Source organism: Thunnus thynnus, chromosome 9 (genome assembly GCF_963924715.1).
Source record: "Thunnus thynnus chromosome 9, fThuThy2.1, whole genome shotgun sequence".
Taxonomy (NCBI): Eukaryota; Metazoa; Chordata; class Actinopteri; order Scombriformes; family Scombridae; genus Thunnus; species Thunnus thynnus.
The window spans coordinates 821,716-845,309 of record NC_089525.1 but is presented as its reverse complement, the minus strand read 5'-3'; the positions used below and the strand labels follow the sequence as shown (position 1 = coordinate 845,309).

General features: G+C 38.8%; 1 protein-coding gene across 1 annotated transcript in view; it reads left to right on the top strand.

Annotated features, from left to right (window-relative positions):
* The window catches only part of LOC137188709 (fibroblast growth factor 4-like), a 29,098-nt gene extending 7,281 nt beyond the window's left edge, over window positions 1-21,817 (top strand). Inside the window, exons 2-3 of the mRNA XM_067598336.1 lie at window positions 10,332-10,435; window positions 21,134-21,817. Of these exons, the coding sequence (XP_067454437.1) occupies window positions 10,332-10,435; window positions 21,134-21,310 (281 nt within the window). The 3' untranslated portion in view covers window positions 21,311-21,817. The remainder of the gene's footprint in view (window positions 1-10,331; window positions 10,436-21,133) is intronic.
* The last annotated feature ends 1,777 nt before the right edge of the window (window positions 21,818-23,594 follow it).

Genomic DNA, 23,594 nt, shown 5'->3' with positions numbered 1-23,594 from the left:
AATTTTTTCAGCCTAGCTTTCGCCAAAGCTTTCTTTTTGTCACTTGCTGACTGTCTGCAATGAAACAGGACATAAAGCAAATTATCAAAAGTTAGTAAATAAGCTATAAATTGATAGTTCATAACATATATTTGAAAATATAGTCTGTATGATCAAATTCTCATTACCGAAACAGAAATTCTCTCTACCACAACTGGCCTTAAATTGTAGCGGTAAGTGAGAAGGGTGTTTTGCTAACAAAAGAGAAGCCATGATGACTAATGCAATTTTTTACTCAATGTATATAATTAGACATAATGACGTATATAAGTATATATTCACAAAAACATTTTGAATCAAACTTTTTTCTAAATATGGAAAACTATCTGTATCAGTAATGATAATCAGTACTGTCGTGTTAGCAGTCAGACAAGAGAATGTTTAACTTTTAACTAGAGAAATATAAATAGATCAGCTTACCTTGTAGCCATCTTGAAGATACTGGCAGATGTGTTACTTCATTCAAAATCAAACTTTATTTTAAAATCTTTGTGGGTGTGTGTGTAAACAGTCCTCCAAAAATGTTGCAGAGGATGAGAACACCAGTCATGGACACTTAATTTTTTCATCATTTTTTCATTATTATTATACACAAATATTCAGCTAGTAATGTTACTGTCATTTGAAAACATCTAGTAGAACATCCATTTATTATTTTTTTAATATTTTCATTTTACTCTGGTTAAATTACAACATACATTCCGACAGCTGGACGCATTGTGGTAATAAGACTTTCAGCAGAAAAAGCAATAAAATACAAAAATAATTGATTCAAATGTTAAAATTATTCTTTGTGAAAGGTAGAGAACACTACTGTCTTTATTATGATATTTTGTTATATTACTAAATTACATGTTTCATATTTGCCATGGTATTTTAATGATTTCATGAGAATGACCCAGGTGTCTTCCAAAAAAAGGAGACAACAAATAACCCCTGCCTCAGAGTAACTGAAGTGCTATGGTGGAAGAGCAGTTCATATAAAAAGTAAATCACAGCAAACTATTTATATTTACATAATTTCCATGTTCTGGCTTTATAAAAAGCAATAAAGCATATGGTTATTTTCGGAATTTCATTGGCTATTTGAAGTGCCAGTCATCAGCAGAATCTGTTCCTGTTGGCTCGGTTTTTACACGAAAGAAGGGGGGCAGGTACCTCCTTTCAGTGTGGACTCTTGTTGGCTATTGTAGGTTGTGGATAGGACATGGAAGCTTCTATTGGGTCAAGTGATGTGTCAATTGAAAGGTCAGAGTGCAGCCGCCATTTTAATACCAAACTGTGGCCAATGTTTACATGCTAACGTGGTTTATGACGAAGAATACGTTGGAGGATTAGGATATCTGCTGGCTAATTTGAAATGATGCAACAGCCGTTCGTGGATATTTACTGATGTAATAATATGTTTTGGACTAAATATTTTACTGGATTGGATCGACTGGACCCTTGCCAATGTAACAAGACCGTTTTTGTCTTGTCTCCGAGTTGTATCAGTCAGTGGAGCAATATGAGTCTTCATAGGTGAATCATGTGAATTTTGTAATTGTTTGTTTGTTGGTGGCCTGACAGAGGCGTTGATTGTACTTGCTGTTGTGATTGTATCTTAAAATGGTTTGCATCAATCGAATCACAAGAATCTTAGCTTTCCAAAGATGTGTCGCATGAGTACCTACTTATAGACAGGAGTTGTGTACATAGCATAGTTTTGTAGTTAACAGTGTGACGGCCCATGGACAGGCCATGAGAACGTTAAGGGGTTTTAAGAGGCGCTGGATATTTTCTCAATATTATCATATGTGTATTATGAACATGATATCAGCATTTCATTTTTTAAATATCACGGTTATTGTCAATACCAGTATATTGCATCACCCCTAGTTTAAACCAAGAATTTTTAAACAAAAATTACATACCAGACCACAGCCCTCTCTATTTTTCCCATTCCGTCTTTTTCTGCCTTTCTTTTAGCATTCAGTCTCTGGCATATCATCTTTGCTCTTCTTGATCTTACTTCTCTCTCCACCTCCCTCCTCATTTTTCTACTCCACAGTCCTTTTACTTTACTCCAGCACTCTCATCCTCTCCATCATCATTTCCTTCCTTGCCCTCCTCACCTCCTCCTGCCTGCTCCATCTCATCCTCTTCATTGCCGTCCTTCCTCCATGTTATCATCCTCTTTATCCTGTTCCACCATCCAATCTCCCTTTCTCCTCTCGTCTCAATCCTCTCATCCGCTCTCTTTCTTATCTTCTCCCTCTGTCACTCTCCGATCCACACACTCACATGCGTAATGCTCTGTCTTGCCACACTTAAAACATTTAAACTCAAGGAACCTCTCTGAAAATGTGCCGTCTTTATGCAAAGTCTGCACACCTGCACTTGTTGGTCATGAATGTCCCTAAAGTATAGGTTTTCACGGGTCCACTCAGTTCTGAGGAACCAAGACCCAACCTTGTACCCGAGTCGGACCACGTCCACATTCTACTCAGTCTATCTGGGTTGAGTCGGGTCCCCTTTGGACCCAAACAGAGGTGATACTGAGCACACCCTGTATCAGTATCAGCTCTGATCATGTGGTACGTCACAATCACTGTTGGAGAAAACGGTGTGTTTTTGAGTGGGAGGAGAATGTAAACTATGAAGTGAAGAGAATCCATGCAAGAAACAAGTAAAAGGAGAACAAGGCGGTAAAAACATCTGGAACATCATGTTTTATGCAAATAGTCAACAAAGATGAGAAAAAGGTTCAAACAAGGGAACTGAAGATGATTTTTAGTTATTATATGTTATAAATCTGTGCTTGGAGCATATAAACATTTCCGTTTCTATGACTTTACATTTGTTCACCACCTGCACAACACCTGTATGCTGGATTTTGGAGTAAATATAAATGAATACACTATTTATTGTATTTTAGATTACATTTGTGGTGTAAAAATTACTTAAAACTGGACTCTGGGACTCAACTGGGAACTCACCCACTGCAGAGTGTCCTGTAAGAACTTAACCAGAGATGTCTTACTTTACGAACCACAGGAATGTTCATTGAAGTTGCATATGGTTGTTTTGGGTTACACTCATAATTTCAAAAAGTCTAGAAACGGGGAAATAAAACAGTAAAAGTCTGTTCACAGCCGTTGCGGTCCTTCCTCTGCAGCTGCCCGAGCACAAGTGAGCAAGAGGGCCCAATACACTGACTCTCAACATTGATTGGGCAAGTGTCTCAAGCCAGAGAGACTGATTGGTCCAGTGAAAGGAACACATGAACATCAATATTCATGAAGGTTTTTGCATCAACTTATGGTTGAATGTGGGCGTGCAGATGGTGGGATATGAGGCTGATCCTTATGCACACATTTCCAGGTGAACTGTGATTTATAAAGGGAAACATGCTTAGATTAGTTCATACGCATGGTTTTATAAGTCAGATTTTTTTCGGCACAGCCAAATGAAATAAACAAAAGAGTAATGAAAATCTATGATTACCCGAACAAGAAACTCCTTCAAACAAACACTTTCCTGCTGTTCTCTTACCACTCATTTTCAAAGAGGGCCTGTTCAGGGTGGTATGGCCATAAGCATACATATACCACCCAACATACCTCCTAGGTCACTCACTGTGAAGGGACCTCTCTTTTACACTCCTTTTAATGGTGTGGTTCAAAGCCTTACAATTAGAAAACATGCATATACATACAGCACATTCATATATATGAGCTGTCATTCAAATGCAGTTTTTTCCTGGAGACAGTGTTTCCCAATTGCTATTAGGAAAAATAATTTTTGTGACCCTCTTAAATTTGTATTTGTATTGCTAAATAAAGTTAAAGAAATACATCATAGGATCATACATAGATATTGTCCTTGCAATGATTTATTAAATACAGTACATTTAAAATGGACATTTCCCCAACCTGTTCATTTTGTAAAAATGAGAAAGAAAATTTGATCCATTTATTTTTTAAGTGTCCCTATACTGCCCACCTCTGGAGAGAGATCACTCTGTTTATCTTCAATTATTAAAATTATTATTATTGTCATTATTGTTTTATTTACATATGTTTTAATTTGATAATGTGGCCATAGTATAAGTGAAACACTTCATGCCAGTTGCAGGGGAACACAGCCTATCCTAAGATGCATTGGCACGCCCCAGATGGTCACCAGACTTAACAGAGAAAACCCATAGACAAACACATTCAAACCTATAAACAAAACAGAGTCCATTTAATCTAACCTGCATGTCTGTTCTCTGGAAGCACAAATATCAGAAAACTTGAAACAAACTTTCACAAGGCGGCTCCAGGAGGATAGCTCAGGCTCCAACCTTGGACCGTCCTTCTGTGAGCCATGCTAAAAACAATTATAAAATGTGGAAAAAGTTACTTTGTGAAACAAATAGTGCAATGTTTACATTTTCTGCTGCGATTTAAATATACTGGAAAATAGTAAAACAAAAATATAGCCTCAAGCAGCAATGAGCAGGGTCCAAGCAGATTGTGAACATTTGGATGCTTGTTTCTTATTTAATTGACAAGAAGCACAACCTTTCTTGAAAATAATTCATCATGGTCATCACTATATGCTGATGCTCTATTGAGGTATATGAATCTACTTTCAGAAGCATTTCATGTAGCTTATGATCTTCAGTGAAGATGTGTTTCACATGACTACATTTGTTGCTATTTTGATAAAAAATAAAAATAAAAAAAATAAAAAACAATTGCCTTGTATAATTGAAATGGATTGACATATTGAAATTTCTTTAACAACTTAATGTAAATTGATGATTAAAACTTCACCTTGATGTCAATGAGTGACATTATATGTGCCTGAGTAGTGGATGGAATTTGCAACCCACCTGCCTATGTTGGTGTTTCTAGGTCTTACGGTTTTTGCTGCACAAACACTTTTAGCAGAGAAAAAGAAGAAGAAATTTTCACAGGGTCACAATAGGCGAACTTCAACTTAATATGACCTCAATAAGCATTTGTAGATATACCACATACATGAATTGCTACATTGTTGGCAAGTAGGACTCGGGGATTTAAACCCTGGAGCTTTGTATCCACAGAGAAGATGACTTACTGACTCCACTAATGGGGAGTAGGGGTGGGCTGATCGATCCTAAAAAATATCAATAGTGCAGATATTTTGTTCGATTTTAGCATCAATAGGATCAATACAAGTTTCACTTTCCCTCTTCTACGTTTTACCCATTTCATCAAAGAGAAGAACTGTCAGTGCAACATTCTGTCATCGTGAACAGTGAACACATCTTAGTGCATGCACTCTTTGCCTCTCCACTGTTGTTGTCGTGTCATGTGTGCACTCAAACAATGAACATGCGCAGTGCATAGCACACCGCAGTGCGCACCCTCACTACCGGCACCAATCCGACACATGAATACAGTGATGGCTGAACGAAAGAGGAGTAAGTGGAGGCTATAAAAAGTGGAGCTATATTACAGCTGTCAATGAACACATTGAATACACAAAAAACATGAAAAAAAAAGAACTCTGAGCTTCAACAGAAAAGAAGGGAGGAGGACGAAAATGCCTTAGACAGACGCCCAACACAGAGACAGAGTCTTTTCAGAGAGCAAGGAATATCAAGGTATATAGTATATAGTAGTGAAATTATTATTAAGTAAGCACCACAGACCTGTTGTCATTCAGTGACTTTGGAGGATTGTTTTATGGCACAGGTACAATAATGGAATACTTCCAAACACAAGGAACCCTATGGAGTTGAAGAGACAACTTAAAAATAAAACAGAATATATCTGCCAACTGTTCAGCTGGGACTTTTCCTTTCCTTAACCCCCCAGAAAAGTTTTAGGACCCTACCCCTGTCAAAGTGCACACTGCTCTGCTCACAAACAGCATTTTTAAAAACTGACAGCTCCTCGCTAAAATCATGGACATTAAAACGATTACAGAAAAATTTCAGGTCATTTGAAAGGGCACAATCAGGCCATTAAGGGAGATGAGACACTTCTTGGACTTCAAGTCCAAGTAACATACGGGTAAAAAATACCCAAAGACTTTCCTGGTTTGCAGTTATTAAAATCTCCCATAACAAAGTTTGGTGCATCTGGCACTATTCCCTGAAGCTGTTGCACTGTTTTAATCATAGCCGTGTCAACATTAGCCTTCAGGTGAATATAAACAAGCGTGACGAATAACTGTGAAAATTCCCTCTGTCAATAAAAGGGACGAAGGGATAAGAGTTCAATGTCGGGTTCAATGTCGGGTGTGTACAGTGTCTCCAGTAACCACAGTGTTACACCAGTTTTTGTTAACATAGAGGCACAAGCCTTCACCAAATGATTTACTGGTCACTGTGGAGTCTCAAGGCAAAATGGTACTCCAAAGCCCTCAATTTCCGAGTTGGACTGTGAGTCTTGTTCTTTTAGCCATGTTGTGTAAAGCAAGAAGACAAGTGCTGTTTACTCCGTCAGCAACTTGACATTTGCCCGAAGCTCATCAACTTTGTTGTGGAGTGACTGGACACTGGTAAGGATCACTGTGGGAAGGGATAACCAACACAGGCCTTATCTCTTGAGCCTTATCTAGCCTTAGTGTATAAATCAAATAAAAGTAGTAAGAGGACACACCCCTGAGGGGAGCCAGTAGAAGATAAAAGAACATTGGTTAAGACGCCATTGACTCACACTTTTGGAGATCTATCAGTTAGAAAGTCAACCAGGCAACATATTAAGCCACGGTCAATGTTATGGATGCTGGTAAGTTGATCTGCTAAAATGTGAGGTTGAATACAGCTAAAAGCTGAGGAGAAGTCGATAAAAAGCAGCTGTACAAAGTTCTTTGCACCATCCAGATGACCCAGGACCATGTTAAGTAGGGTGGAATCCTCAACACCCCTACCTGCCCTGTAAGCGAATTGGAATGGGTCCAATTTTACCTGAGTTGCACCCAAAATAAACAGAGTGAGCAGCATTACAGACAGCATCCAACAGTTAGAGATGAAAATGGCAGGTAGAACAAAAGATGGGAGAAACTAAGTAGTCAGTGTCCTCAACTGAAATTCTAAAACAAAAAACAAAAAAAACAAAAAAAGGCTTGTTAATCTGATTAAAAATAAGCTGATTTCCAGACAGACTTCCAGTTCTCCAAGTACCATCCTGGCAGAACTAACGGGGATGCTGATGGTCTCTCACACATGCCCTTGGATATGTAGAAGTACAGCAAAACCAGCACATAAGCTGTCCTACCTGTGGTCATGACTCAACTGCACAAAAATTGCGCAGTAAATTCAAAATGGCTTACTTCCTGTTTGACTTAGCATATTGTCACTAAGAAGCTTTTATAAGCTGTCACATTATGTCACATCTGCCTACCAAATACATATAGATACATATAGATGAAACATACCTGGACAGTTCCTCCATTAAAATTTTAGGGGGCGCTATTGAGCCCCTTGCCCAACCCTTAGCCCGAGACCCATATCAGACAACAAAATACACCCCTTCTGATGTGTGTGCCAAGTTTCGTGAGTTTTCAAGCATCCCTAGCCCCTCAAAAATAGTGTTCTGTTTCATGATGAATATTGTATCGCCATGACAACAGTTTTTGATGAAAACACAAAAGCTTCACTATTTAGCATCATTAAGGTCTTACAATTTATGAAACAAACAAATTTTAAAATGTAAAAGTATAGGGCCTATATCTTTCTGTTGCCAGTAGGTGGCGCTATAGCTATGATTCAATAATTGCCTGTATGTGTCCTCAGACTGGGACTCTTATCAAACATGTGAAATTTGGGAAAGCTCTGACAATGTGCAGTCAAGTTACAACAGTTTTTTTTTCATGTTGAAACATCGAAATTCGCTGCATCACCACATCAACGGCATTCAGTAAAAACTCACAAGCTTCACAATATCCCCAAGTTTATTCTTAGGAATTTATACTATCAGTATGCAGACTGCCCCACTAGGAAAAAAAGACCTAAGACATATTATGGAACTGTCAAGGATGCCTACACTGCATCTCTGCTCCCACCACTAGGAACATCTGACCACAGTATGGTCTATCTCTGCCCTGTCTATCAGAGGCTACTAGAGAGGGAGAAGCCTCAAAAAAGGGTTGTCAAAGTGTGGAACAATGGCAGTATAATGGCTCTGCAGGGACGTTTCGACTGCATATTGTGGGAGGTCTTTAATAGCCCTGATACTAATGATCAGGTTATAGAAGTATCTGACTCTGATTCTGTGATACCTACAAAGACCTTTAGAGCTATAATATGTAATTATTCCACATTAAAATGTCTAAAAACGATTAGACCTGTGTTATATATAAAGTTGTGTATTTACAGTATCCCAAATGTTTCCAACAATTTTCAAATCTACAGAGATCCATAATTTTAATCAAGGTAACGGTCTGTTTCATTTGGTCACCTGTCAATGGCGTCATACCCCTTCTACCAAAGACTATACGCGCACAAGATGATAATTATCTTGTGTGCATGCGTGAGCATTGTGGTTGTCCGCCACTATGACGTCTGTAAAAAAGGGTACACGCACACAAGTTAATATGTCAGCATTGTGCTTGTCTGACAGAAATTGTCATAAATGAACTTTTATTCAGTTTTAAGCCACACTTTTACAATAACCTTTTTAGATCTTGGTTGTTTTTAAGTATATCTTTTAACTGAATGAAGGCTTTTATTCATCAGCCATCTGGATCTTAAGTTATCAGAGAAACAAGCTGAGCAAACATTAGCAGCAGCTCAGCTAGCAGCCCCTCTAGACGTCCTGTGACCACTGAACAGCGTCGGGGAAACACTAAATTTTAATGTGAAACTGCTTGCAGTGTTTTTACTGGTTTTAATCACTGGGTCTGATAGTTTTGGAGAGGAGAAGACCTCTGCAGATAATTGTGCTTCCGGTAAAAACCTCCTGAAAAATGAACACTGAAGGAATCCTAACCGGGAGAAGCTGGTTGTTCAACAATGAAGACAAGAACTCCCATGATCCCATGCTACTCCACAACGTCATTAAACTCTGTCTTTCGTTATTGTTTTGACTGAGAGACCCCTAACGGCAGAAATTACATATTGTGCATTTAAAGTTTATCCTAGCGATAAGCCTTGGGTGTCTAACAAATTAAAGAAACAGCAAAAAACAAATTAATGAAACAGCTAGAAGGGACACACAGAGATAAATAAAAAAAAACAAATACAGCTGGACAAGTACAGCAAGATGTAACAAGCTACAACCAAAAGATAGAGGCCTCTCCAGTATCTGGCAATCCCAGAGAGGCATAGCAGGGAATTAAAACCATAACCAATGTTCCACGCAAGGGCACGGGAAACCTACCCTTGTCTTGCAAGGTAGTGAGGGACTGGAGATTGCAAATCAGCTCAACACCTTTTTTCACTTTGAGAGTGGCAACAGTGCTTAGGCTGACACTGTGATGTTGGAATTGTTGTGAGAATGCATATCTTCTCTTAAACACCTCTAAAACAAAGGAAATGTCCATTGATTTTAGAAAGCTGCAATCCTCTAATCCTACTTTTATCAATGGGGATCCAATACAATCTGTTACATATTACAATTACCTTGACATTGTGCTCAACCATAAGCTTAAATGGGACCTGTGGACTGACCTCATAAGCACTCAACACAACAAAGAATGTACTTTCTAAAGGAATTGCTATCTTTTAATGTCCACGACAAAATGCTCCAAATGTTTTACTGTGCTTTTATTGAAAGTGTTTTAACCTTCTGCATCGGATGGTTTGGCAATGCTACTGAGGCACAGAAGAAAAACAATAACAATGGCCAATAAACTGTTAGGGATTATGTTACCCAGTATGTAATGCATCTACAGAGAAGGCAAACAACATTGTGGGTGACAAGAGGCAGACCCTTGCCTCCACATTTCAATTGCTGCCATCTGGGCAATGATATTGCCCCCCTCTGTTTACTAAAAATAGATCTCAGTTTATTTATTCCACAAGCCATTAAGTTTTTAAACAGGTAATGCACTGGCACCTTATTCCCCATGCATTTTGACTACTCCTTCCTGGTCACAAAGGATGTCCAGCTGATCTGGCCGATCCTCCTCCCCCTGGTGTGTGTATGAGTATGTCTATGGGTGACTTTTGTGATGGTGTAATGAAATGCCTTGCCATTGTGCTGCAAACCAATTTAAAGATGAATAAAGTATCTATCTATCTATCTATCTATCTATCTATCTATCTATCTATCTGTCTGTCTATCTAATAATGCTATATGCTGCTGTTCATTTTTCACATTTCATCCCAGGCCTTCTAGAAATTTCCCCAGTAGAGAGAGGAGTGGTGACTCTGTTTGGGGTGAGAAGCGGCCTCTTCATCGCCATGAGCGACAATGGGAAACTCTATGGCTCGGTAAGAACTGATCATGACTTGCTAATTTGATGACTTAAGACATAATGTGTGAACTGAACTAGAATTGTCAACATTTCTGCACAGATGTAAGTTTTCCACAGCTTGTATACAATATGGATACTGGGGTAAAGTCAAACCAAATTATCTCCATGCTGGGATGTGTCAGGTCAGGTCACTGGTTTCTATACATCTCAGGGACAATGTGGCAGACTTCAGCACAACAATGTTTTCACCCCACTCCAGGTTCCAAATAATAACAATAAATTTTAATTAAATCACGTATCACTTTGTAATAATTGATAATCAAACCAGTTATATGATGCCTAAGTAGTTCCTCCAGACAGCTTTTCAAAAGGCGCACCATTAAATATCTAAGCACATTAATTACAGTCAGTAAATTAAAGTTCACTGTGTGCTGATGTGCAAAAGAGAGCGAGAGAGACAGTTGTGTGCAGCATATGCTCTCACTCTACATTACCTGTAAGCTGAGTTGGCTTTTACACACAGTGACATGAACAGTTATTACCACTGTAGGTGTAGGAGGTGTAGGAGGTGTGAAGGCACAGGCATAGCTCTATGAATGCTGAGAGGTTTTAAGCCTGTGACATTTGTTACCCCACCCTGGGAGAAAAAATATGAATTAGCAGCTTGACTGCCTATGTATGAGATCAGTCTAACCATCCATTATAGCTAAACCATTACATGATGCTAGAGTGTGGCCAGACATGTTGGAGATGCAGAGAGGACTGTTTCCTCCAGGCAGATGTGCCAAACAGTGCACTGTTAAATAAGTTCATTACTGTAAAAGTCTGCCCACCAATGCACAGGAGAGAGGGAGACAGCTGTGAGTTGCACTATCACTGTAAGCTCTGGTTTTGCGCATAGCTGATTTTGTTTTCGGCACAAAATGAGGCATATAATTGAAGTTCTAAGTGTCTTGGTAACTGTGGAAGAAGTGTTCAGATTACACACGTTGTGTCCAAGGAGTGTTTACACCAATCACTAAAATCATCTACCACTGGACCATGGTCAATGTCATTGTCACTCAGCAGGGACACAAGGACATCTGCAAACTCAATGATGTGTCTGCCCACATAATGACACTGACACTCATTAGTGTATAAATCAAATAAAAGTAGTCAGAGGACACACCCCTGAGGGGAGCCAGTAGAAGATAAAAGAACATTGGTTAAGACGCCATTGACTCGCACTTTCGAAGATCTATCAGTTAGAGAGTCAACCAGCCAACATATTAAGCCACGGTCAATGTTATGGATGCTGGTAAGTTGATCTGCTAAAATGTGAGGTTGAATACGGTTAAAAGCTGAGGAGAAGTCGATAAAAAGCAGCTGTACAAAGTTCTTTGCACCATCCAGATGACCCAGGACCATGTTAAGTAGGGTGGAATCCTCAACATCCCTACCTGCCCTGTAAGTGAATTGGAGTGGGTCCAATTTTACCTGAGTTGCACCCAAAATAAACAGAGTGAGCAGCATTACAGACAGCATCCAACAGTTAGAGATGAAAATGGCAGGTAGAACAAAAAATGGGAGAAACTAAGTAGTCAGTGTCAGTGTCCTCAACTGAAATTCTAAAACAAAAAACAAACAAAAACAAAAAAAAGGCTTGTTAATCTGATTAAAAATAAGCTGACTTCCAGACAGACTTCCAGTTCTCCAAGTACAATCCTGGCAGAACTAACGGGGATGCTGATGGTCTCTCACACATGCCCTTGGATATATAGAAGTACATGAAAACCAGCACATGAGCTGTCCTACCTGTGGTCATGACTCAACTGCACAAAAATTGCGCAGTAAATTCAAAATGGCTTACTTCCTGTTTGACTTAGCATATTGTCACTAAGAAGCTTTTATAAGCTGTCACATTATGTCACATCTGCCTACCAAATACATATAGATACATATAGATGAAACATACCTGGACAGTTCCTCCATTAAAATTTTAGGGGGCGCTATTGAGCCCCTTGCCCAACCCTTAGCCCGAGACCCATATCAGACAACAAAATACACCCCTTCTGATGTGTGTGCCAAGTTTCGTGAGTTTTCAAGCATCCCTGCTCTGGCTGTTCAGTTGCAAGCAAGTGTCCTGTGTCCTGTGAACTTCTCCACACTGTTAGCTGAGGAGAGCAATGAAGTCATGACAGTGGGGAAAGTCTTTAAAATGGCTCTAAGAGAGGCTGGAGGTGCTGAAATAGGTCATCTCAAACCATCTCATATGTCCAGAGGGTGGAAAACAAGCCTACAACAATGAAACAGCTGATCGGTTAAGAGAAAGACAAAACCTGCACATTGATGATTATGGTGTGTTGTATCAAAAGACTGCCAGCCAATCACAACTTCTCCCGCCTAAAAAGTTCCATAATCTGGTCTATAAGAAACTGCTTGAAGGGATGGGTGATCTGGGAGTAGAGAGGGATTTAAATCTCATCAGATATCACTTTTATTGGCTTCATATGCAGGGGAATGTCATGCAATTCATCATGTGTGTGGAGCTGGGCCATAACAGACCAACCTCATCAACATCGTTACCACATACCTGCTCCAGCTGGTTTTCAATGATTTCTTACTTTTGCAGAAATGTAAAGGAGGATATCAATATATCCTTGTTTGACGGATCCCCTTGCACAGTTTGCTAAGCTATAACCCTCAAAATAAGGCAACCAAAATCGCTGCAGGGAAGATTTTTGGAGATTTTGTGTGGAGGTTTGGTTTCTCCACAAAACTCCACCATGAACAGGGCAAGGTGTTTGAAAAGAAAAGTATTAGCAGTAATACAGCAGAGGTAAGGGGTCCAGAAATACACCTGGTGTGTTGCTAGCCAATGGTGAAGGATTCAATAGGAGGGCACTGTTGGCCATGCTCAGAAATCTAGCAGAGGCAGACTGGAAAGTCTCCCTGGCAAAGGGGGTCCATGCTTATAATGGCACATGTAAAGAGGCCACTGACCATGTTTGGCTTCACAGCAAAAGATCAATGCTGATCCCACAGAGAATAGGCTGAGAGATGGAGAGTTCGTATGAAAGAAGCTCACAAGCTGGCCTCTAAGACAGCCTGTAAAGAGTGAATATGGGGCAAAAGTCTTTATGACAGGAACATGTATGTCACATAGGTGTGTACTGGATGCAGAGTACTGGTCCAAAATAAATAAATGAAAAGAGAGTACTGGGGAAATTGAGGTAATTCTGGGAGATCAGGTGTATGTTGCATGAGCTTAAAAACAAATAAGAATATACTGTATATTTTTTGTTTTTATTTTGACTGTGTGGATGTGACCCAGGAGGGAGGGGTGGCATAGTTGTTCTATACACTTCGTTCTATTCAGCGTGGGAGAGAGGGAGGGGTGCATGACATGACGGAGTGAGGAGGAAAATGCAGCATACAATGCACCAAGTTCAAGGTATTTACCCCAGAAAAGCCTATAATAGCCTATGAAGTTATATCATTATAGTTCAGCTTTTTACTAAATCATATTTTTCCTTTGTGGCCAGGTAGAAAGTGCCACCTAGAAGGCCAATTTGAATTCCTTGGCATTTGGACCTGTAAAACTTGCTCTATGTCACCAGTGTCTGTGCTGCTTGTTCTTGCATAATTTAATTTGCGCAACCATGTCTTAAAAATGTTCCAGGCTTTAATCAGTGTGTGTTTTTAATGTGCTTTATAGAGTAACTTGACTTGCTTTGTGTGACATTTATGACTTGCAGTACTGGATTTTGTGTGTGTGTGTGTGTGTGTGTGTGTGTGTGCAAGATGACTGATTAACATAAAAAAGAAAAACGTATGTAACCCTTGTTACGATGTAATAACAGAGCACAGGTAAGTAATAGCCAATAGTAATAACTGGACCAGTAACAGAAGACACTAAGCTTTTAAGAGCCAGTATTTTGAACATCAATAATGACACAGACAACAATGGTTTGAATGTTTGTGGCCACTTGTTATTTCAAGCTGAAAGGTCAACATGTAATACAACAGTTCTTTGGAGAGAACAATGTATGAAAAATAACAAACTAAAATAATAAAGCCAGCAAAATAAAAATAAAAGATACCCTTTGTTCCCAAAGTTAGTCCTTATTGCGTTGGGGCCCTTTTCTGACCAAATGTCAGTGTATCACTGTTAATTTTAGTCCTACCGCACAGTTCGTGAGAAAGGAGAAACCAAGGAACCCTGCACGCATCTCAGGTTCAATACCAGTGGTTCGGTTCGGCTCGCCACCCAGTTCACACTGGGAATCTCTGAGTTTAGGGATCTGAAGTCTTGCAGGAGTCCAGCAGGAAGTAACGTCCCCTTTTTCTTTATGGTATCACCAAAAACCTGACCTAGAGACAGGCCAGATGAGATCCACATATCTCATTACAGTCATACTGTCTGCATGAATCATGTACATTTTCTAATCTCCCATGAATTATTACCAATTAATAATATTATTTTATATTAATTAGTTCAAATCATGTTCTCTCCTTGCACCGGTAACAGTGAGAGATTGCACTAAATATTAACCTCTTTAATTACCATGAACATAAAATAAACATAAATTGCACGTAACACCAAATAATCATGCCAGCTAAGTGGCTAGGCTCAAGTTAACAAACTATTAGCATCACAAAACACAGTCTCAGATAGAGCACTATTAGCACCTTTTAATAGGTATCAGCGCCAATTAACATAAATATCAGCCCCTTAGAGTCATCTTAACAGGTTTTATAGTGTTTTCACTCACCGCTGAGTCAAAGTATGAATGAGCTTTACTGCTGGGCTACACATATATGGCACAGGACAGTACAAATGGGAGAAGCAAAAGGACCAGACAATAACCCAGACAAAACAACAACATGAACAAAAAATAAATAAATAAATACAATTTTGGCTTAATACTAGATGCATGTGTGTAGGTTTGTGTGTGTTAATGTAGGTAGGTGATATGTGTGTATGTGTGTGTGTGTGTGTGGGGGTGGGTGGGTGGGTGTGTGCCTGAGAGCAGCATCAGGCAGTCATATATTGACGTTATATTGAGGTTGTAATGGTGTTATTAAAGCAACAAGCTCAGGAGGTAGAGGAAAAACCCTACTAAAATAATTATAGAGGCCAGGCAGGCTGGGCCACGGCAGATATATATATATTTTTTTTTGTTTGTTTGGTTTTTTTTTGTTTTTTTTTTTTGTTTTTGTTTTTTTTCTCAATTATGTATGTCTAAGTTATTACACTTTCCTTTCTCTCCTCCTCTCCTTCTTTGCTCTCATTGCTCATTGGGTTCTGCATGTTGAAGTGTCCTTGGGCAAGATACTGAACCCCAAATTGCTCCTGAAGGATGTGCCAGCAGTGTGTGAGTGTATGTGTGAATGATTAGAACCTCCTCCTGATGAGAGTTGGCACCTTGCATGGCAGCCTCTGCCATCAGGTTATGAATGTGTGTGTGAATGGGTGAATGTGACATGTAGTGTAAATTCATAATTCATCATCAAAATTGCGCAATATTAATAATAGTATTATTTTTTTAACAATAATAATAATAATCTTACCTAATATCTTATCTAATATCATCCTACCATTATTATTATCCATAATACCCTGCCAATAGTGGGCAAGACCTGCTCACAGAGGTGAGATTCAACATGGCAGCATCCTATCACTAGAAACAAACTTCAAACTCTGCAAAATGTATTTCTAAAGAACTACTACAAAACATCCAATTGGTAAACACATACATACCAACTACTGCCATAAACACACATCAGATTAACATCCCAGTGAAAGAAATAACAGACCTAGAAGCCTTCATCGATCAATATTTCCATAGACATGAATCCTGACACTGGCACCCCAAAACAACCTAAACAAATGAAAGAAAACAGACTCATCCACTGATACAGATGATTTGGGAACCACAGAAATTGAGGTCAGTATCCTCTCCAGCATTAAAAAAAATAGACTTCATTCCACTACACAAAGAAATAAAAGATGTATGCTCCAGTCTGGAATCTGCCCACATCCATATCACAGCACCACTGAAAACAAACCAGGGATTGCAGTCCTCTGTCAAATCCCTCAATGAACAAATGCAAACAGTCACTAAAGGAAACAAACAACTGAAAGAGACTATTTTGGACATACAAACCCATAGCATGTGGGACAATCTCATCTTCTCAGGTATTCCCGAAAGAACACCGGACAAAACAGAATCATTTATCAAAGACTTCATGACAACTCTTCTCAAAATACTGCCAGACATCGTCAAAGACATTACTTTCCACCATCTTGGTACACAAGCAACAAAAACATCAACAAAAGACACTAATCAAAAGCAAATGAAAAGAATTGAAGGGCACAACTTTCGGACTCAATGATCAGTAACCACGAGAAATAAATGAGAGTTGAAAAGTACTGTACCCCATCCTAAAAGAGAATCCTAAAGCACACAAACCTCATGGTTGACAAACTGTATATTGATGGACGATTATTTCACAACTCCAAAACAACACCATGGCTCCTCTGAACAGACAGGAATGTAGTACATTACTGTGACAGCTAAATTACTCCTACTGATATCCCTGCCTCCCTAAGCAGCATACTGGTGATGCATTTTCTAATAACCCCACTAGCTCTTTCCATTTTTTCTTTATCTGTGTGTTTTTTGTCTGCTCACCTCAATGTAGCTTTCTATGTGTTAACCTCTGTTTGTCTATGTTGTGTGTATGATCATGGAGGGTTAATGTTGACGACTGCAGATCTTTCTCACACTCAATCAGGCATTCTCTCTCTCTGTCAGGCACACATGCACGCACGCACGCAGGCACAACCCCCACCCCACCCCCCCCACCCCACACACACACACCTGTTCCTTCTCTCTGTCCCTCTATCTCTCTCTCTTTTTCTGTCCCTCTCTTACCATCCTCATCTCCCATCCAGCTACATCTCCACTCTTCCCTCACCCCTGCCCATGCTCACAAGTGTTCAAATTCAGAGTCAGACAAACCTACTCTACTAGGCAGATCGAGTTAATACATAACCATACAAACTCTAAACCTGGTGACCTGGAATGTGTGTGGCATCCATACTCAGGCTAAAAGAATCAAAATGATCAATCATCTAATCAAATTGAAGGCAGATATATACTTCTTACAGGAAACACATCTAACAAACTCAGAGCTACAATATTTCCAACCTAAACAATTCAAATATTTTCTTCAGCAAACAATAGTAAACAGAGAGGCACATAATCTTAACAAAAGAAATATACCCTTGATTCATAACTCATCTATTATTGATCCAGAGGGAAGATATATCATCATGAATGTATCTATAAACAACACAAAATTCACATATGCTAATATCTGTGGACCCAATAATGATGACCCATCTTCTTGCCATGCCTTTTTTCTTTATTGAATGAATCAATAAATATTATTATTTCCAAAGACTTATACTGTTGTAGACCTTATAATTGTTGTTCTACTTCTCTGTCCAGGTCTTCTCCCGGAATTGACCTCTTTTTGGTCGACTATTCATTCACCCCAAACATCCACGAAACCACAATTAATTCCATCACATCAGTGATCACACTGCTGTCACTCTCACCATAAACATTCAATCATATATAAGACCCCCCATGAGATGGCGATCCAATACATTGTTACTTCAAGACCCTGACTTTAATACTCCAATAAATTAAGAGTGTGCATCCTTTATGGAGATGAACAACTCTCAAGAAATGTCACTGTCATTACGATGGGAAACAGGCAAAACATCAATCAAATCAACTGCAACACAGAAAAGAAAAAACAATTATCAATAATATCAATAATTAAGTCCAGAGGTGAAACTGTCCAGGACCCACAGGAAATAAATAAAACCTTTCAAACGTTTTACAGCAACTTCTCCAGTTATGAACCTACTCCATCAGAAATAGAATCATTTCTAAACAACTTGGACCTAGCCACACTATCCAAAGAACTGGCTGATAGCTTAGATGCACCAATCACCCCAGAAGAACTCAATGAAGCCCTAAATCGCATGAAAAATCATATGGACCGAATGGATTCCCAGCATTCCCAGCAAAAAAGCATTTGACAGTTAGTTGGACATTTCTATTCAGTACTCTTTGTAAGTTTGGTTTTGGAGAGTCATTAACCAATTGGATCAAAATTCTTTACACCTTACCTGTAGCAACAGTAACCACAAATGGCATCACATCACAGAGATTCACACTTCACAGAGGAACCAGACACGGATGCCCACTTTCACCTTCCTTATTTGCCATCTTCATTGAACTTCTTGCTGCAGCAATACGACAAAGCAGTAACATAAAAGAATAAATAAGGGAATAAATGAATTCAGACTAACAATTCACAACATAAAAACAGTCTTTATGCAGATGAAATGTTATTGTTTTTACAAGAACCCTACATGTAATTACAATAAATTTTTAATCTAATTAGTAAATTCTATGTGGTTTCAAATTACACAATTAACTGGAGTAAATCAACCATACTCCCTCTCTCTGAAGACATGTGGGATTCTGCAACACAAGACCCATTCCTCCCCTTTCACACTGGAAATATGAAGTACTTGAGTATTAGCATTTCCTCCAGGCTGTCAGAGCTTTTTAATCTCAATTGCACCCTACTATTAAAAAATATTCAAGATGACTTCAAATGATGGACAAATCTCCCCCTCTAACTAATAGGACGAATTGCAACAGTTAAAATGAAAACCCTACCTCAAATTAACTATCTCTTCTCTATGCTTCCCACCACCCCAACAGACAAATGGTTCAAATCTCTCGACCCTCTAACCAGCCACCTCTATTGGAAGAATAAAAAACCAAAAATGTCACTCTCAACATTACAGAATCTGAAGAAGCCTCAAACATCTCACTCTACTTCCTAGCAAATCAATTACAATACCTAATCAAATGGGTTCGACAACCCAAACACAATAACTCATGGATAGATTTAGAACATTCCCAATCACAGACCTAACTTCCCTACCCCAATCAATTAAAAAACTTAACCTCTTAAAAATACAGTAATCTCTACAACCCTGAAAGCCTGATGGAAAACTAACAAAATCACTAAATCATCATTAACACCCTACAAGTATACCCCAATTTGATCCTGTACGATCCGGACCCTGTGTCTGGCAACACTCCCATTCATTTTCCCACATGGCAACACAAAGGAATCATTCACCTTTATCACCTACTTGAAAATAATAAATTCACAACCTTCAACATACTACAATACTCCAGAAGTACGGAGACATCAGCTCTTTCAGTACCAACAACTTAAATCCATCATTAAATCTAAGATTAAGACAACCAACAACCCACTCAACCCCTCAAAACTAGGTCAAGAAATCATGAAGATTACAGACTCAAAAAGTAATCTCTAAACTCTATAAACTTCTGTCTTACTGAAATGACTCTATAATAATCCCAACCTCAAAATGGGAAAATGACCTATGATTCCACTGACTTCACAGAGAAAGGTGACTGCCCAAATGCAGTACAGCGAAATGGTATGGTACAATCTTGTATAGAGGATATTCTAGAAGAATACACAAAGTCACACCGTGGAGGAGGGGCCAACCCATTTAAGATTTGATAAACAAGGCACAAATTTGAAAATAATCTAAAATTCTCAAAGCTCAGTACATTGTATTTCTCCAGTACCCTACGGTGATGGAGAGTTTTTAGAGTTTGTTTGTATAAGGACTCAAGAGGTTTTATGGCTGTTTCTCCAGCCTGCCCCCAACATGTAATGCAATAAGACATATGGAAAAGAATCATAGTATGCGTAAATATCTTAGCTGCGTCCAAAGAGAGACAGTTTCTAATATGTCTAAAATTTGCTAAGTTGTACTTTATGGTTTTAACTGTTTTTTTAAATGCCAAACCAGGCTTTATCAGAGGTTTTTCACTGAAAATAGCTGTGTGCTGCTGCTGGAAACCCAGTTGATGAGAGTGCTGAGTTTCATGTTTCTTGAATACCACCGTTTATGAGTGAATGAGCTAGTTGTTGCCATGGGCCAGGCCACCAATTCAAAGTTAGCAAAACTGAAAACAAGAAGTTTGACTTTTCTTCACATGTTTAAAAAGGACTGGCATTTATATCTAACTGACATAGACCTCTGGTGCAATGCAAGTTATGACTCATGAAAGGTGGTGGCCATTATGCAGCCTCAAAACCTTGTAAGGTCAGGGGTGGATGGACTGCTTTTTACATCCCATTTCTTACTAATAGTAATGGTTGGTTTCTTTTAACCACAATCATTCCCTAACCTCTACCCAGTCATGTTTGGGCTTAGAGGATAATAATCTATCGTCATACAATCAGATGTAAATTCAACCAGCCCTTTTGTGCAGACCTATGCCTTTGTGAGGGTTATTGTACTCACATCATTAAAACAGAGCCCTAAATCTGAAAATTACTGAATAAACATTGATTAGTTATATCAATTAATCATTGACAAGTGCAAAATGATGTCCATCAACAATTCCTAAAACAATTCTCTGAGCCTCAAGGTTTGTTTTCTTCTGTTCTTCTGTTGTCTTACAGTCACAAAACCCAAGGAGAGAAAATCAGGACATTCTCACATTAGAGAAGCTATAATTAGTGTTGACGGGATAAATGACCATGTGTTTTCTGCTGTCCCTCTCTATCCTCCTCTTCCTCTCCTCAGGGCCATTACAATGATGATTGTAAGTTCAAGGAGAACCTCCTGGCCAACAACTATAATGCCTATGAATCAGCTGCACACCCTGGCATGTACATTGGCCTCAGCAAGACCGGCAAAACCAAGAGAGGCAACCGGGTCACACCTACCATGACTATGACACACTTCCTACCCAGAATATGAATTTTAAAATCAAAACTCAACAGTACAAAACAAAGTCTAGGCCACTGTTTCATTTTGGTCAGATTTTGCTGTTGGACCTACTCATCTCCTCCTTCTACCACTAATACAACAGACCACAGTGGGAAACTATTTGAAATATTTTTGCCCAAGCTAACCATCGCTGTAGGCAATGTTTGCATGAACTGTTGCTATGCATCAACCAAAGAACAGTAATGTGGCATCACCATGACTGTGAATGAAGACTCCAATGGACAAACTTGGAAAAAAACAAAACAAAATAGTAACAGTGTTAACATTGCTATCAGTAAATTTTGGCTCACTGAATATTCAGCAACATCTCCAAGAAAATGCATCAGCAAATGTGTGTTTTCCTCCTCAACTTCCAATTTTTGAACATTTTGGGACATTGCTAGAACATTTAGATTCATGCTGCAGGAACCAGATTGAAACGATCAAGGTCCAAATCAGGTCATATGTGATAATGCAGATTTGTTCCAGTGGAAAGGATGGCCTACACACTTTAGGGATATTTTAAAGTATAGTGTCTTTATAAATGAGGTGCATAATGTAACAAAATGCATAATGCACCATGGCTATGGGAGTTTAGAACATTCAAAACCAAAACACAGCCAGGCCGGCTCTGTCTGTATGCAAAGTGCAATATCTTTGTATCCACCAAGGTCATACAAGGGCAACTGGCTCTGATCAGCAACACTTGTGATCCCTGTTCCTAAATGATTGTCATTTTGTGCAAGGAAACAGAAAAATATTACTGATTGCACCTTTCAGGTCAGAACTGATGGTAAATGAGAATATATTTTTCATGCGGTACTGCTGAATGATATTGTATCTTCTCTTGCTGCTTTCATAACACAGAAATATGGGCATCATACATAACATATCTCATGTGCAGTTAATATGTTTAAAGCATGAGGAATTCCTTAGAAAAAAACACTTCAGAGACATAATTAGATAAATGGGTGAATCTGACGATGTAGAGAGAGATCTAAGATCTTTCTAAGGTAGTGCCGAGAAGTCCAGTTCTTTTGTAGATTCAGTACATATTTCTAAATGTATAGTGAATATTTTGGGTTTTCCCTAAATAAGCATTGCACACTTTCTAGGCCACAAGGGGGCAGGGTACACTAACTTGTGCTGCTATTTTATTCATATAGAAGTAAAGCAATATATGCTTATTAATCCTCCCATAAGGTTTTGTTTTAGGCTATATTTAGCTAATGACTTACTGTGATATTCCTTTGTGTTGATTCTCCTTGTATTATTTTTCTTGTAAATAAACAGAAATCCACCAAAACATGTTCATGTTGTATGAGAGAGCAGGAGACAAAAGAAATGTATTGATGAATATTAATATACTAGTTGAGTATGTTAGGGCAACTGGTTGTTTATTTTCCCAGCTATGATAAAAGTTTTATGCAGCACTCACTATGACACTATGTTTTATTAGTATGTGTCAAATGACTGCACAGTCCTCCTGCCGACAGCCAACAATGCTTACAGTTAAACTTTTGAACTGATCTCAAAACAGCCATCCAGTAAGGAACATGGGACATCAGCTGGAACAACAGAAAAAAAAAAAGATTTGTAGAGGAACAGTAGTAAATCCAAACAAAAATATTTGCAAATAAGTTCTTTTTGTTGGCTGTTTTGCAACCCTTTATTTTTTAAGGATATCCACATATGTACATATGCATATGTTATCATACAAACTGAGTTGGGATGATTGATTGTTTATTTACCCTGGCATTACAACAGATCTTAACGGAACTGGTGTGCTGGTGCTGGTTGGTTTGTATAAAGGCTCACTGCAGATAACAGGAAGCAGATAACTTAACATTTATTTAAAAGTTTGAATATTTCTGTCAAAGAAGAGAAACAAGGACAAACAAATATATTGCTTTCGTCTCAGCTCAGTTCAGTCAGTCCATCAAGCCTGTGGGGGTCAGGAGAACCATACTGCAGGTAGGAGCCTGGGGGAACCAGCATCCTGGAAACACCGGGTCTGTTGCTGTCATCAGGTTAGCTGAAGTTTAGGATGGGTTTAAATCTGCATCGTTTGGTACAGAACCCCATTAACTGTGTCCTCTGTATCTGAGATTTAAACTGCACCTGCAGATTAGTCTAATCTCACCTGCTGTGTCCTGTAGAAATCACTTATATTCCAAAACAGGCCATTGTATCAAAGGTTCAACTTAAAACTACTGCAGATTTTGAATGGAAAGGAAAGGTCTGCATTACTCTGGTTTTTAGAATGTCAAAATGT